This window comes from Cibotium barometz, chromosome 5, assembly GCF_041138505.1.
Source record: "Cibotium barometz isolate CiBa-2024 chromosome 5, ASM4113850v1, whole genome shotgun sequence".
NCBI classification, from domain to species: Eukaryota; Viridiplantae; Streptophyta; class Polypodiopsida; order Cyatheales; family Cibotiaceae; genus Cibotium; species Cibotium barometz.
In genome coordinates, this window is record NC_141050.1 from 52,645,806 (window position 1) to 52,663,780 (window position 17,975).

At 43.8% G+C, this 17,975-nt stretch overlaps 1 protein-coding gene across 2 annotated transcripts in view; it reads left to right on the top strand.

Moving 5' to 3' along the window:
* The first annotated feature begins 7,480 nt into the window (after nt 1-7,480).
* Nucleotides 7,481-17,975, top strand: part of LOC147638633 (uncharacterized) — a 56,489-nt gene continuing 45,994 nt past the window's right edge. The window contains exons 1-2 of one of the 2 annotated variants that reach the window (XM_086798559.1): nt 7,481-7,929; nt 9,121-9,310. In XM_086798559.1, coding sequence (XP_086654685.1) covers nt 7,733-7,929; nt 9,121-9,310 — 387 coding nt within the window. In that variant the 5' untranslated portion in view covers nt 7,481-7,732. The remainder of the gene's footprint in view (nt 7,930-9,120; nt 9,311-17,975) is intronic. The other variant, XM_086798560.1, reaches the window with a different exon arrangement.

Here is a 17,975-nt window from a genome sequence, read left to right on the forward strand (position 1 = left end):
TTGAACATGCCATGTTTAGGGTACTTTGAACATACAATGTATATTGAAACTAAGCCCCTCACTTGCAAGTTTTTTTGTGGTTGAGTATGTGTTGGAAGCAGATTTGATCTTGGGGCATAAATGAACTATTGTGCTACCCAAGCACCACTGTGCTTTGCTAGCGATAAAGTCATCAAGTTGACAATATCATACTGCGAGGAAGAGGATCCAACTTTAATGGATATCTATGATGCTGAACGCAAAAGGATACAAGCCTCTTCCACAAAATCCCTTCTACACAATGACCTACCATCTACATCAACAACCAACGCCGATAAAGCCTCTACTCCATCAACCCCATCCGAAGTTCGATGCCAAAACCTCACAACTCAGCAACTATTCTTGAAGAATTTCCCAGAGCACAACCATCTAACTCTAATAGGGAACTTAAAGAAAAAACCCCGGCTCCTATGCATCTTCATCGACAAACCTCACCAAAGGAGACAACCACATGCTCAAAGGCCTCATCATTGAAAACCACTCCACAAGAGATTCTAACCTCATCATCAACAATGCCAATGAGTCTCAAACCTATAGTCTCAGCGCCAACCAAAGTTAAGGAGGGCCCCAAACCTTCCATATCACCCCAAAAGAAAACTCCACCATGACAACCACAATTTTGATATCTTAATAATATCAAAATATGGGTGGAGAAGCACCTACTTGTAGCTCAAGGTTACTATAAAGGTGCCAATCAAATTTGGGTGCCTCGACCTCAACGCAATACTCGAAAGCAAAGGAAGAACAAGAGTATTCCACGACACCGTCCACAAAAGCCTATGCGAGTTCCTCAAAGAACTCCACCAATGCAACAAGTGTGGGTACCAAAAACATTGATACAAGCACAAAGGTACTACCAAAGAAATACCAAAGCTTGGGTTCCCAAGTGCATCACAAAGTCCCCTAAGCTTGCACAAAGAAAGAAACCTCAACACCAAGCACAGCGGCCACCAAATTACAGTGTTCATCAAAGATGGGTACATGTGCATGTGCTTCAACAACAAAAATACTATGATGGTAATCAAAGATGGGTACATGTGCTTCAACAACAAAATACTATGATGGTAATTCCATCATATGGTTGCCACCCTCGACATTATTTCAACCCAATCTAGTCTCCACCAAGGATGATTTCATCTGCATGTGTTTTTGGAGCAGTCACAAAGAGCTACCATGGTTCCACAAAGAGCTACCATGTTTTTGGAGCAGTCACAAAGAGCTACCATGGTTCCACACTATGTGAGTATGTTTTTTTAAAATATGGCCCAAGATTTCAATAGGCTCTCCTCTTGCATCTACTAGCACAACAGAGTCTCTAGGGATATCCTTTAGGGATGATTGGCTCAAGGATATCTAAGTTTCCCATGACATGATATTATGACAAGGCCAACTTATGTTCTTTTCTATTCAATATTCTTACCTATTTGAATTTCCAGCCATAGCTTAAGAGGTGTTTTAAGAGAAACCATCCATTTTTTCCAAACTTCACTAAGGATGATTTCATCCGTAGTGTTTTAGAACTTGCATACCATGGTTCTACTCACTCTATGAGTATCATTTGTTTGAGATGACCCAAGATTCAAATAGGTTCCCCTATATAGCACAACAGAGTCTCTAGGGATGTTTTGTTTGAGATGGCCCAAGATTTCAATAGATTCCCCTATTGCATCTAGCAAAATAGAGTCTCTAGGGATGATTGGCTCAAAGGATGCCCAAGTTTCCCATGACATGACATTATGAGTATAGTTTGTTTAAGATGGCCCAAGGTTTCAATAGGTTCCCCTCTTACGTCTAGCATAGCATTAACCTCCTTTCACCATAACAGGAACATCTACGCACTAGGGCCCGAGATGCTCCACTAGCATTAGAAGCCTCTGAATAAGTCTTAGTAGGGATGGTTAATGGATCTACAGTACCATTGTACACATTGGGAACTTTTGATAATGTTGAGAGTCATATGATGAAGAACTTAAGAGATGGACTAATTCCCTGACAATGTACACAAAAACTCTAAACTCAATATTTCCTCCTGAAACACCTCTCAAGGTATTGGCTAGACATTCCAATGGATAAGAATGTTGAATAGAAAAGAGCGTTAGTTTGCCTTGACACTAATCTTAATGTCATATCTTGGAAAAATTTTGGACATCCTTGAGCCAATGTCCCTTAGAGACTTTTTCTAGAGGTTTTTCGCCCAAAATCTTTTATCTTTGGTACGTGCAAATAGTTCTTTGTACCCTTAATTTGTGATAAGTGTATGTGTTTTTAAGTGGTGTGATGAAAGAAAGTGGGTTAACTAAGCAAAAAGTAGACTCCAAAAAGGATCAATTGGACTATGTGAAAGTGAGAGGATCACAAGCATAGTTGGGCACTTAGGAAACTTTGCTACCCCAAAAACCATAATGTAGAGGAGAATATACTTGAGAATGGCGGAATAAAATGCTAACTCAACCACTATTTGAAATCAACTTAAATGATTCACTATCCCTTATGTTGTTTCGATTTAAGGCAAGGGAACTTGAGAATAATGGAATGAAATGCTAACTCAACCCCCTTGGAGGACTTCAGGGGATGCATGTTCTAGAGGGTGAGGGTGATCAGATTCCATGCACATGAGTGGCACATTGACCCACCACCGGCCAAGGTGGAGAGTCGACCCATCACGCACCTCCACCAGTGGGACCCAGGGGATTGGACTTGGTATGTTCTTGCAAACAAGGAGGAGACTTTGGGTACCCCATTTTTTTCATACATCGCACAAGTCTGTTCACAGGATCTAGATGCCCGAGGTTAAGCAATAGTAGCAAACGGCACACTAGCAGCCCCATGGCCTCTCACTGCACTTTCTCTCATATTTTTAGAAGAGGCTATGGAAGATCGCTCTCTTTTTGTAGCTGCTGGCACATAGGAGTCTGACAATAGGCACATGTGGATGTCCAGTGGAGGTAGACCAGCATCATGTCCGAGATGTGGTCATCCCCAGGAGTCTCAACAATATTGTCTTTGGGATTGCCCAAAGGTAGCGAATTCTCCACATCTTCACTATAGGCAGGGCCTCTTCTTATACTATTACATGGGGCACTAGCTTAGGGTATTAGACAGTGTGAATTGGGGTGCCGACACTTTGTTGTGTTATAACCCATAGTTTTGCAATGATTACAATATAAACATACTCACTTAGGGTAGTGGGACAATGTGAAGTTAGGGTGGTAGTGCTAGATGTACGCAACACATTTTATCCACAAGTGGAAGACATTTCAAGGATTATGTTCGATTGAGCTCATACAATTTTTTTAATTTCTTCCCAAAGGTTGGTATAGAATTTTGTGATAGACATTTCAAAGATCAATTTCTCTTTAGATCTTGCCTCCATTGGTTTAGACATTGTGTTCAATTGATCTTATACCATTTTTAGAATTTCTTCCCAAAGGTTCTATAGAATTTTGCGATGGACATTTCGAAGATCAATTTCTCTTTAGACCTTACCTCCATTGGTGTAGATGAGGAATGTTTCATTTCACAATTATCCTCCATCATGTTGTCATTTAAATAAATTTCTTCTTTGTAACATTGATCAAAAGAACCTCAATTTGAGACTATGATCAAGTTGTGCAAATGCTTTGTGCCTGCCGCCGTGAACGCATGGCGTTCAGGAATTAGTCTAGGTCACTCAGAGCCCACAGAGTGGGTTAATTCGCCCGGCTCATTTTCTACCAATCCTCAGTCAAGTGCCTGGAAATTCACTGTTAGAGATGCTTCATAAAATAAGAAGTTCCATTCATTTTGCATTTGTTGTGAGTCGGAACATTCCAATGAGGAAACATCACTTTATCTGTGCATCATTAAGTTTATCTATCCTTTACAACATGAGTTTTTAAACATAAGATGTAATCCCTAACATCTTGAGTTCAGGGTTTTCATACATCGTTTCTTTAGGTTTTCTCTCTATCATGTAGTGTCAACACCTTCAAATGATAAGGTATTCTTGGAAGTCCATATGTCCCATAGACAAGTAAATCTTATGAAAGGAAATATATAGTTACTCTCCTCTACACCAAACTAATACCAAAATGTCCTTAATGCAGGGTCGCCTCAAAAGCCACACAAAAAACCTTTCATGGTGGTGGACTTGCATCTTGCATATAGACAAGCTTAGATGTTTCTTTCTTGTAGTTTGATCCCCATTGGAAAGGTCCCGACCCAACTAAGATTTTCCATAAGAAGAGATTATTGTGTGCTTTGGTGTTTTGGAGCTCCATATGCCCATACATCTAGCAACCTATTGTTTGGGGCTCATCCTCATTATCCAAGTCTTATTAAAGTTTGAAAAGTCATGACACCCCTTCATCAATAACTTGTATAGTCTTGAGGTGCTTTGACTATGACCAAGGGGGATCCAACCACCCACATCCAATCATTTACCCTTTTTGCACAAAATATGAAGCCCTAAAGCTCTTGAACTATCTTTCAAAGCTGTATGCAAGCAATCTCTATCTAACCTCGAAGCCCCATAGTCAAGCTTTAATCTACATCACATGCCAACTTGGGAAGGCCCATCCTAAAGCTCTTTAAGATGGCATAATACCATGTTGTTCAGTCTTCTACATGCCTTGGGATCTTGAGATGCCCGCAACCGGGGGGGTGGCTTAACAATGGAAACCAACACACATAGTATAAAATTAAAGAATTACCAATGTACCTATAGACCATGCCACTCCACTGAAGACAAAGACTCTCCTAGGATTTAATGAGATACCTTCAGATGTAGAGCTATCAAACAAGAGGGGGTTAAACCAACGGCCACCACACACTGTATAAACTTAAAGATTTACCAATGTACCTACCAATCCACCAAATGCAAAGAGCTCTTTCAAGTTTTGATGAGGAACTTGGCAACACCATATTCTTAAGATCTAGGGGAGCATGAGAGAAGATCCTATCAATCCATGAAAGTCCATGCCATTGCCCATGACACCTCACTTCCATATGACCAGTGGGATTCCTTAACATGACCGTCTAAGATTGACTTTGATCAAAGAAGATCCCAATCATCCTAGTCACCCTTGTTGAGGCATGCGCTTTCGTATTCCATTCCTCCAAGTTGCCCAATTGATCAAAGAAGATACCAATCATCTTGGTCATCCTTTGTGAGTTATACACTTTCATATCCACCCTCTATCTTGGGCCTATAGATCTTGTGCCACACCAAAAAAGAGCAAGCCCTCCTACCTTGTCTACCATGAGAAAGCCTTCAGGTAGCTCAAAAGCATTTTGCAATGTCTTTCTTTGAAGTTTACTAGAGAAGAGTAAAATTGTCTATAGGCCATTAGTACAATCCTCATAATTACCACTCATGAGTGAAAGAGAAGACACACCTAATCCCACTAAGTGAATTTGGCCATGACTCTCTCACCTAGTCAACCAAATCTACAATAACTAGATCCCAATTAGACACATAAGGTGCTTGGACACTTACCCTTGTTGATGAATTTACATCCCCATCTAGATGCATTGAAAGACTTATCCTTAGTTAATATGATTAACCTAGACATAAGAATATTACACTTTGATCCGGAAGCATCTAGACTTACATTCCCAAGAATATTACACTTTGATCCGGAAGCATCTAGACTTACATTCCCATCTAGATGTATTAAAAGACTCATCTTGACTCATCCTTAGTTAAGATGATTAACCTAGACTTAAGAATATTATACTTTGATTCGGAAGCATCTGCAAAGCATTGCACAATCTACAGGGCTTTCTTAACATTTTTATTAGAGGCTTCTAAAATCGTAGAGAGTCATCAACAAAACAATGTACCAACAGTTGTAGTCCTTCCCTTATTTCAAGGCCCTTAACTATGTTTTCTTCTACAAGAGTCATCCGCAAAACATTGTACCAACAATTGTAGTCCTTCCCTTATTTCAAAGCCCTTAACTATGTTTTCTTCTGCTACTACTCTTACTAGGGCAAGGATGAGGGACAACCTTGTCTTCTTTGGAGTTCAAATGAGCAAACAACTAGTCCATTAAGTGTCAAATTTGATCATAACTCTCATCAGCTTGTCCCTTTCAACCTTGCTCAATTTCCATCACTGCTCTAGGAATAATGTCTAGAAACCAATTCTCAGCATGGAATCTATCCCATGAGCCATCATCTTCCAAACTAAGAGTGCTCCCGTAAGAAATCCACTCATTTCTCAGTCATTTCCTTGGTATTAGAAACTAGATGGCCAGAGTTATTTCTTATTGAAGAGATACTCTCTTAACTCCTTTTGGATTTAGAGCCTTGAAAGAAAATAGGGATGGTGCTTGAGATTTCTTAAAGTAACTTCTTGGATAGAAGCCTTCCTATTCTAACTTTGTGGTTCTCTATCTCCTTTCTCTTAGTCTTGCACTCAATGAATCTTTGAAGCTCCTAGGAAGAGAGGGTTATAGTTTGTATAAGCGTTAGTAATTTCTTCCATTCTCTCTATAGGTCCTCTTTGTGGTCCAGTCTCCTTTATTTTGCCTTGGCATTACCAACTTCTCTGATAATGCAAAACATTCCCAGGCATTATGATTATCCACAACCTCCTTTCCAAACTTCTCAATGGCGTCCTTAGTTCTCAATGTAAAAAATCATCCTTGAATAGGGAGTTATTTACAATTAGCTTCCTCTTAAGGAAAGGAGCCCTTTCTTCTCGCCCACCATTTGGGGAAATTCTAAGGCCATCATATTGGGAAATGATCCGAGAAGGTAGAAGTGCATTCAACCCATATCATCACCTTCCTTGAGATCAATCTTTTGGCAATGTTTGTTGGTTGCTCACTTATGCTTCTCCTAAGACTTTTTCAAGGTTATTTGCACTTGTGAAAAAAGCGGTATCTAGATCCCTAACATACTCATATGCAACAAAAAATCTCCTTTGTACAAGGATTACCATACATAAAAACATGCCTTTTCGAGTAAAGAATGTACCATGTTATTTGAGAGCTCCAACAATGTTAGATACTTTTTAAAGTGGATTTTTTATTTAAAATCATACCATTTCACTATCTCCAAAGTCATGGAATTTGAAGTCTCACTTTTGAGGCTGTAGTTTGTGTTTAGTTGAGTCCTTGGAGTTGCTGCACTTCCACATGAACCAATGAGGACTTTTAAGTTAAAAGATCAAAACATGGGTGTACTATGTACCGATAGGCAATTGTTTAGTGGAAGGATAGGTCAGAAAAAGTGTCAAGTGAGAACAACTAAATATATTACCAAAAGCTTTTCCCAATTTATTTTTGACGGGACAAAAACTCTTTAGAAGGGAGCGGTAGCATGGAGCTTGGCCATTAGCGGAGCTAGGATGGTAGAGCACGCTTGACAAGTTTTAGTGGAAGAAAAAATTCAACTGTCTCCATGCTATCCAAACATATAAATATACATACACACGCACATGCATATGTATATACGTGCGTGTGCGTGTGTGCAAGATTGGCCCTCGTACGATTTTATGAAGCAGCTCCGTGCCTAATCACGTTCTCTATCTGTGCGCAAGTTGGTTGAGCTGGTATTGATGAAGGAGTGCTGGTTATGCAAAGCGTGTGACACACATGAGATGGATTGTTGGCAAATCGCATGCTAAAAACAGTAAAATTTGGATCAAGGGCTAGTTCGCAAGGTCAAAAACGAACTCCAGGCAGTTGCTCTGGAACGTATCTGTATGGCTATGGCATCAGAGGAAGCCGGCAAAGCGAAAGAAGATTCGCCTGTTGGAACAAGCATATTAGATTTGAGCATGGATGCCCTTGTCCAATGCGCATCTAGTCTCAACATACGAGATTTGGCGAGTATGGCAATGACATGTAAACACATGCGTGAGGCAGTCTACATTGAGCCCATCTGGGAGCACCAATGCAGGTTTTACTCTTACCATTGTGTGTGTGTGTGTGTGTGTGTGTGTGTGTGTGTGTGTGTGTGTGTGTGTTTTGGGTAAAGATCCTGTTAATTAGTGCTCCTCTCCAAGCTCAACCCACTGGGAGCAGGGAGAGAGGCCATGGTTCACCTGTAGGTGACAAAGGACCTTGCTTTCCATCGGCCGAGTTTGAACTCGAGGGTCCCTGCCCAAGAGCTGAAATACTCATCAACTCACCTGACCTCTCACCATTGTGTTATTATATGTGTAGTAGCTAATCAACCTTGACCGAAAGCTTGCACATTTGTAATCCATCTAGTGCTGAATAAGCATTTTTTGTTATCCATTAATTTATTTTCCATCTTGTTGGCTCCCATTTCAGTTTGCTTGGATTTTATTGGAGGCCGTGTCTAGGAACTTTCCTCGGTCTAGAGACCGCTCAGCTAGCAGGACTCCTACATGTTGGGAATGATGCTCTTAAAGCTTTATCTTAAGATGTGATTTTTAGCTGCAAGACTTGGTCTCAGGATTTAATACGAGAGGATTCTTGAAGGTCTTGCCATCTCTGCATCTATGCATGCAGAGGCACAGGAGTCATCATTATGACCACAACAATTGAATAGAATATGGCAATTTTGGAGGTCTCCCTGAGGCCATTGAGGGCACTTAGATCTTCTGTATCCAAGCATTACCATTTGGATGGTTAGATACTGTTCATACCCTAGTGGGTACATACAGAATCGGGCAATTCAAACGGGTGTTTTTCATGCACATTTGACAAGAGAGCTTCTTGTCTAAAGCAGTATCGGGTACTGTATCACATTCTTGACGGGCTCTACCAACAGTGAGGTAGTAGGTCCTAGGATATTGAGAGATACAAACAATGGAAGATAAATCAGTCGAGTTAAGAATGCATGTTGCAACTTTCGTAGAAATATTAAAACCAAAATTTAACATTCAATGGTAGAAAAATATGTATTTTTTTTGTTCCCATGTTTCCAAACGAATGGTGTCCATTGGATATATTATTTATTGATTTTTCTTTGAGTTGACTCGTGAAGCGCCCTTTTTGATAAGGTGTGGATACAGCTCATATTGTTAATGTCATAAGAGATCTTTTGTTAATGGTATTTCCTTTGATATGTGCAACCTATTTTGTAGGTTTTGATGTGGCATATCCATTCTTTGTTTTGTAGAAAGAGATGGCCCCCAAAACAAGTATCTTGGGGTACATTCCAGTATTGTGGGGGTAGAAAGGCGTACCAAGAAAGGTATTTAGCGTCTCAAAAATTCCAGTTTCTAGATCCAGTTGACTGGCACATCATGTCATCAAGGGCACGGATAAACCACATCTTGGTGGAGGACGGTTTTATTACGGTTGCCCAGGTTTGAAGGCTGAAACAAAGTTGTGTTTGCTAAAATGGGAATTGCACTGAAATTTGGAAAGAAAGCAACTTTTTGTTTATTGATAGTTCTACAAGTGGGATATAATAGGAAGCAAGTGCTACAAATACATCCTCTCTGCATGCACTAGAATTCAGGAAAGCCTTGTATGGAGCAGGTACCTTTACCTTTCAGTTTTCCTATCTAGCTACGGAGGACCCAAGACTACATACCTGATCTTCATGTAACATTTTTGACTTAAATTGATGGTGGAGCTGCATGTATGAATCCCGGAAGGGGAATGGAGACAATGTAAAAGACCTGACTAAGTAGAACCTACTTTTGGCGTCACAGGTTGCCATTTGCACAATCTCTTCTTTAAAGCTCCTGTACTCTCCCACGAGTTGTCATCGTTGGCTATGAAATTAGATCCTTGTAATGAACGTTGTTTAGCAACGGTCTCTCAAGTTGGTTGAAAACTTTTCTATGGTCAAGAGGGGTTTGGTCAAATCTTACATCATCATGAAAACAATCATCACTACTACTCACTCTACTTCATCTGGCTCTGATGCCAATCATTAGACCTCACAGATTTTACGTGTGAAATCAACACACTTGCATGCACAACACACTTGCATGCACATAGGAAAAACATGGAAAGCAGTTGACAACTCATTAGTATGGAACACCCTAAACACCCCCCCGGGATCTTCCTTTTTCTTTTTTTCTCTTCATTTTCTTTTTTCCAAGAGAGAGCCCTTTTTTTTTCCCCCCCAAAAAAGAGACTTCTAAGATCACAGCTAGAAACTGGAACAAAAAATCCTCATCCAAAAATATATGGTGATCTCAACCAATTTGGGGCACAAAGGTGTCAAGAGAGTCCTGTGGGGGTTGATGTGAAAAAGATCCCATGATCTCAGTCTCTCATGGAAACATTGTGCTTTGCTTTCACACATCTGGATGGTCCCTATATACGAGTGTTATGTGCATCCTGCACTTGGATGCCATGTGGACATATCTATAAAGCAAGTGCAGGACCTAGAGTGGTAACTGGCCCCTTGTGAGCCCTAGTCCGGGACGAATCAGCTGGGTTCCACTCTAAGCATCCAGGGTTAGGTGTACAAGTGCCGTACATGGTCTTGGTCAGGTGTGCATGTCCCACACGTGGAGTAGGGCCTTGTCTTCAAGGTGGGGCAGCCCTAGGGACCAAGGAGGCCCCATGGCCAAGCAAAACCAGCCCATGAAAGGGCTGGGCAGCAAGTTGGCCAGGCATGGCCTGGGCAGCAAGGCGGCCGGCCCATAGGGGCAAGGGACTCGGTTGGCCAGGCCTGGACCCCGGCCAGCAGCCAAACACTAGGCAGCCTTCAAACAGCAGTTGGCCTGACTGCCACGTGTGAAAAGGTGCTAGTTGATGGCGATGACTTTCAGGACGTGGGACAAAAACAAACAGGCCTGCAAACCAACTAGCAGCTTTTGGTGCTATAAAAGCATAGGCTTGTCTAGGGTCTAAACCATCTCATTGTTCACACGTGCTGAAGAACTCTAGGGCTAGGAGAGCCAAGAGGAGCCTGAAGCAAGGTGAACTTGAAGGTCAGAATTAGGTCATCTTCAGGCTGCAGATTCACAGCCAAGGAAGATCTCCAAGAAGTCAGTCTTTTTCATCATTCAATAAAGCAAATACACCAATCCTTGCTGGGGGCCCTTCCGAGGGTATTTGGGACCCAATTGCGTATACTTGTCTTTGTTGTTGTTGTTGTTGTTCTTCTTCTTCTTCTTCTTCTCTCTCTCTCTCTCTCTCTCTCTCTCTCACATCTCCGCTACATTGTGCAGTCGTCAATAACCAAGGTGCTGAATATTCCTTATCAAAGTAGTGTCATATATCCGAATGCCCTGTATAGCCTTTGTGCATCTAGCCCTCCCAATCTACTGTCACGAAAACGCTCCAGAGCGTGACATGAACATGCTTCTACCCATTGTCCAACTTAGAAATTGAGTACAGGGCCAGATTTGTGTTTGTAAGGGCTATTGTGCCAGATGTTTGTAATACTGTCCACAATGAGCAGCCCACTGTGGATAGAGTTATTGGGTGATTGTGTTAACACACCTAGTTGGACATTATTATTAGGGTTTGTAGAGTTGGTAGCCAACTCACCAACATTAGACACTATAAATAGGAGTCTAGGCCATAGCCATATTGAAACCGATCCCGTCAAGTGGGAAGGACTCCGTTGGACACCCACACGCTTAATAGCACAACTTTAAAACCACAAATTTGAAATGGACAACTTAAAAACAACTTGAATTTAAATGAACAGAAATGGAAAGATGGACACCAGCACTGGGGCCGGAACGGGCCGACCCCCCCCTCAATATATGATATATTTATTGGGAGTATTTAATGAATACAATGCTCCATGGGTTCTGAGAACCAGATAATGTCCATGTACATATGAAAACAGTACCAAACAAATAGGCTCGGATTTTGATGAAGAAAACTCGAAGCAGAACGACCACTAGTGTGGTCCAATCTCTACGGTCCTGTGCTTTCACTGGACTCCGCGGAGAGCGCCTCACTGGTGTTCCGAGACCACGCACAAACAGGCGCTCTCGTACTAACGCTTGGCTCTCCCGATCTCAGCACCTTTGGACCGAGGTTTGCCAATACAGCTTGGACAACCCGGCACCGAACGGGTGTGGCCGTAGAGGGATGAATCCCTTATCAGATTTAAACATAACATGCTTTACTCAAATCTGAAATTCACTTACTTGTGGATGGCCGATAGAAGACCAATACCTGTGGTATTTGTGTAGAAGATGTAGCCACCCAATAGATGTGAATTCCTCTTGTAGTGGAGAAGATGTGCAACCTTGTTGAGATGGCACAGCCGCCTTGTAGATAAACCTAGTGTAGCCACCACGACAGGTACCACCGCAAAGACCACAGTCGCCTGCTGTGAGAGAAGGAGAGGCTTGTGTAGTTGCCAACTGAAGATAGCCTCCCGCTGTAAGCTCAGCCGCCTGAGAGAGAAAAGAAACCACCGAGTATGGAGGAGGCACCAGGCTGCTGTGCACAGCTATTTAGCTGCAGCCTGCGTAGCTTCCTGTAGAAGGTAGCTTGCTGGAGAAACAAGCGTAGATTTTCTGGAGAGGACCCACGACTTCCTGTAAGAGAAACAGGCAGCGCCTACTGCCAATATGCTGCCGCCTGTAGGAGCATGTAGAGGGGCTTGATTGCAGCCTGTAGTGTAAAGGATAGGGCAGCCTGTCAGTAGTAGCTGCCTGTGGAAAACATGCGCAGCAGTTTCATGGCCGCCTGGGGAGTATGCGCTGCTATTCTGTAGGAGATGGCAGCCGCCTTAGGAGGATTAGCGCAACCACCAGTAGCATGTGCAGCCGTACAGATGAAAAGATGGCAGCCGCCTTTGCGTAGGAAGAGCAGCCGGTTGATGAATTCAACGCTAGAAGGAAGCGATGGATGCCCACGCTTGAAGGAGAGAAAACGATTGATAATTTTCACTTCATGGATGAAGCCTTTTTTTAATAAAATTAATGTGGAGTTAACTAGGTGATAATACCCACGTTTGCATGAGGGTGGGGAGTTTGGGTAGGTGCCCATGCCCACCCCCACACTCACTTAAGTGGGGCTCCCCACCTTGGCCCCTAAATGGGTGCCCAAAGGGAGTGCCCACATTTAAGTGAATGTGAACACCTAACCTTATAAAATCGAAGGGTTAGAATATAAAACATTAAAACAACATGTACCATATACTTACCACCTGTTCACATGCACTGAAACTCGTCAGAATACAGGGCAAACTTCACGACTCACTGGCAGGCGTCCCCGCTCAGTAAGTAACACGTCAGGCAGGCAAACACACAAATACATGTCATGCGAAAACAGTTTCAAACATACAAAATATGTGTGCATGTGCAAATAGTAACATGGACATATCTCCCGTTCATGGAACATGTACAAAATATCTGTCGGCACAAAACTGGCACGACATAAAAACATAAAAACCTGGTCTTCCTATGGAGTGATAGTCCCATAGGTAAGACACAGTTCCAGGCACGAGTTTCCCTAGGTGACAGTCCCATAGGCAAAACACGGCACGAATACTGGCTCTTCCATGGCGTGACAATCCCATGGGTCGAACACAGTCCAGGTCATACACGGGTGGCACTGGTCTGGCTCCCGTCCATATGACACCATCCTGCTAACACACGGGTGGCACCAGTCTGGCTCCCGTCCATGTCAGCAAAATACTGGCCTCTTCACACGAGACACCGGCCTGGCCTCAAGTGAACGAGACGCAAAAACTAGGAATGGACCAAATGGTCGGCCAATTGGTGACACATATTCATTCATTGATCATCATTGAGTCATTGAGAACTCAGGAGCAGTCTACCATTGAGTATCTCTATTCAACATTGTATACATTTCATGTTAGTAATACATGGTAGATTAGGTCATCTCTCTCTACTGTGTACTGAGCATAAAGAAGAAGTAGTTTGAACATCTGCAAGCACCCATTTTACATTCTTATCATAGCATTAGGTTTTTGGTAGTAGAAAGGCTTCGTATAAGCATTCCTCTACAAACTCTTCTCCATTTGAATTGAATTATGGGTATAATCCATTGATGCCAGGTACAATTGGATTACTTCAGAAGACACCTAGTGTAGCTGAACTTTTGTCTCAGATGTAGTTAAATTTAGCTAGAGCTCGAGATTATATCCGTTGGGCTACGGATTGAGCAGTTAAGTATGTTAATCCCAAGAGGATAGCTCGTTCTTTTTAAGAAGGGGAGAAAGTGTCAGAATATGCAGCGGAAATGATAACCAAACTTGGGTAGACAAGAGCAAGTAGACTGCAGAAAAAAAAAAGCACAAGAAACATAGAGAGATAGGTGTGTAAACTCTTCTCTATACACAAGATCTCGAGAAAACTGAATGGGAAGTGGTGGGGGCAAGGGGCCTATATATACATCTTTGGGAGAGCAGTCGGCCAGCATATAAAGTGCCCACGACTGCTGAATAATGTCCACGACTGCATAAATGCAGTCGGCCAGCAGAGTGATGCCCACGACTGAGAAAGTACAGTCGGCCAGCTGTCCGGTAGCCCACGATTGACCTGTGTGCAGTCGGCCAGCACTGGAGTGCTCCTGGCACCTTCTGGCAACCCTCCCCACCACTAGGAAAAATGGGAAAAAATAGGGAAAAATACGGGGAGTGTGGAAAAATTATAAAACACCTTATACAGAGCGGGCACACCCACAACAGAGGCCCTGGTGTATGAATATAGACAGGAGATGACTTCTAACACCCCCTCTCAGCTCCTGGCCTTGAAACCAACCCAAGGGAGCTGGAGTGCCGCCTGAGCGTAGCCTGAGGTAGAGACTTCGTGAAGAGGTCTGCCGCATTGTCCTCCGTCGAACAATAAAGTAGCAAGATGTCACCAGCCAAGATCTTCTCACGTACAAAGTGATACTGTATCTCTGTATGCTTGGTCCGGGCATGGAAAACCGGGTTCCGAGCAATAGCTATACAACTCTGGTTATCGCACTGGATGACTGTGGGCTCCCTCTGTGGAAACCCAATCTTGCCTAGCAGCCTCTGCAGCCATACAACCTCACAAGCAGCACCACAAGCAGCCCGATACTCTGCCTCTGTCGAAGAAAGGGCAATAGTTGGCTGTCTCTTGCTGCTCCAAGAAACTGCTCTTGAGCCGAGGGTAAAACTGTATCCTGAAGTAGATCTCCTCCCCAATCTGAGTCACTCCAACCTTGGAGCTTGACTCCATTCTCTCCTGTGGCCAAAACGAAAGTGCCACAAATCTCCGACCTGAGAACCTGTCAATGAGGAGAGTGCAGAGAGCTTGTAGATGCCATTCTCCACACCGCCTTCCCAAACAACTTTGCCAGTCTCACGGTCCCTTAGAGCAACTGAATGCTCCTCAAATTCCACCCGAAAGCCAGTCTTGCATACTTCATGCACTGACAGAAGATGAAAACCCAGAGCAAGGACATAAAGAACACGGGAAGCATGCTTGCCCCCCTTGCCGTTGGGAATAATCTCCATCCGGCTCTCACTATGTATCGGAATAGTGGAGTTATCGCCAATAAAGATACGACCTGACTGCCGTTTAAGATCCAGAAAGAAGTCACGGGATGGAGTCATGTGCCTGGAAGCACCACTGTCGAGAATCCATTCTCGGGTATCCTTCGCGGTGAAGCCAACTGCCTCCTCGCTCGAAGATGATGAAGCATCGGAGTCCACCATCTCTAAGTGCACAAATGCAGGAGTCTTTGCAGCTGAGGCTGAGGAATCAGCACTCTTCCCTGTCCGCTTAGGGCACTTCCTCCAGTAGTGGCCTTTCTCGCCACAATCATTACAAGATCTTTCGGCCTTCAGCTTCTCTCGTTCTTGATCAGGCTTCTTCTCAGAAGACTTCTCCGGTGAAGCCTTCCCTTTGCCCTTGTCGTTATTTCGGCCTTTCGACCGTTGGCCAGTTAAGGCCTCCGAACCTCCGCCGTGAGGAGGGTTCGTGAAACGTTCCTCCTGGTCCAAGACCATTGGCACAAGCTCCTCCCAAGTAATGGTGCTGAGCCTGCCACTCGTGATGAACGAGGAATAGAAAGTAGAATACTGACCAGGCAAGTGGGAAAGCAAAGTGATGGCCATATCTTCAGATGATATCTCTTTCCCAGCTTGTAGGACTTCCTGCTGAAGGGCCTGCAGCTTGTTAATGTGTTCCCGCATCGTCGAAGACTTTGCAGGGTTCATAACCCGCATCTGCACTTCCAAGGAGATCCGTTTCATGGGTGACACCCTGTTATACAAAGAAGCCAAGTGCTCCCATATGCCTCTCGCCAGCGTCATGTGCTTCACATGATTGATCACTTGTGGTGTGCAATTGAGGAAAATAAACGACCGGACCCTGGCGTTGACACGATCCCACATGTGTGCCTGTGCCTCTCGGTCCTTCCTCGTCGATAATAACTCCCCTTCCTCAGCTTCCGGCCGTGGCACCCCGATGATGATAAAATCAGCAAGGTCATATGACTCCAGCACTGAAACCGATCCCGTCAAGTGGGAAAGACTCCGTTGGACACCCACACGCTTAATAGCACAACTTTAAAACCACAAATTTGAAATGGACAACTTTAAAACAACTTGAAATTTAAATGAAATGAAATGGAAAGATGGACACCAGCACTGGGGCCGGAACGGGCCGACCCCCCCCTCAATATATGTTATATTTATTGGGAGTATTTAATAAATACAATGCTCCATGGGTTCCAAGAACGAGATAATGTCCATGTACATATGAAGACAGTACCAAACAAATAGGCTCGAATTTCGATGTAGAAGCTCGAAGCAGAACGACCACTAGTGTGGTCCAATCTCTACGGTCCTGTGCTTTCACTGGACTCCGCGGAGAGCGCCTCACTGGTGTTCCGAGACCACGCACAAACAGGCGCTCTCGTACTAACGCCTGGCTCTCCCGATCTCAGCACCTTTGGACCGAGGTTCGCCAATATAGCTTGGACAACCCGGCACCGAACGGGTATTGGCCGAACGGGATGAATCCTTTATCAGATTTAAACATAAAATACTTTACTCAAATCTGAAAATCACTTACTTGTAGATGGTTGATAGAAAACCAATACTTGTGGTATGATGAAGTCACCCAGGTGATGCGAAGTCTCCTTGTAGAACACCAGTGGAGAGGATGTACCACCACAAAGGACACAGCCGCCTGCTGTGAGAGAGAAACATCCACTTGCAAGTGAGGAGAGACCTGGCTGCAGCGTGGAGGAAGGAAGATGGCGTGGAGGTGCAGCCAATTGTATCCTTCTGTTGATAGTAGCTACCGTGCAGAGGAGGAGAAGGAGAGGTTGCACAACTTGCTTGTTATGGTCGCCTGCATAGGAAAAAGCAGCCGCCTCTGGCCTGTACAGCAGCTCAACCTATTGGAGGTGACAGCTGATAGAAGATGGGTTATCTGCAGATATCTTCAACGTGGAGGTGAGGACAGCGCAGCCTGCTGTCTGTCAACCAGCCGCCTGTAGAAACTCATGCGCAGCCAGCAGTTACATAGACAGTAAGACAGCAAGAACAGTAGCCAGTCGCCTGTAGAGAAGCATGGGGAGGTGCTTTGGCTGCAGCCTGTAGTGCAGAGAATAGGGCAGCCAGCAGCAGAGGGTATTCAGCCACCTGTAGAGAGGTAGGCGCAGCCAGCAGCAAAAAGGCTCTGCAGCAGTCGTTGTGCAGGGAAAAGCAGCTGCCTATTGGAGGAGCAGCCGGCTGGAGGATATGGGTGGTGGAGCAGCTGATTCGATAGCAAACGTAGGTGATCACCGGGTGATGAATCAGCGCCAGAAAGATGCGATGGATGCCCACGCTTGAAGGAGAGAAAACGATTGATGCTTTTTTAATAAAATTAATGTGGAGTTACACTAGAGTTTTTCCACGCATGCATGTGGGTGGGGAGTTTGGGTAGGTGACCATGCCCACCCCCACACTCACTTAAAGTGGGGCTCCCCACCTTGGCCCCTAAGTGGGTGCCCAAAGGGGGTGCCCACTTTTAATTAAATGTGAACACCTAACCTTATAAAACAAAGGGGTTAGAATAAAATATTAAAACAACATGTGTAACATACTTA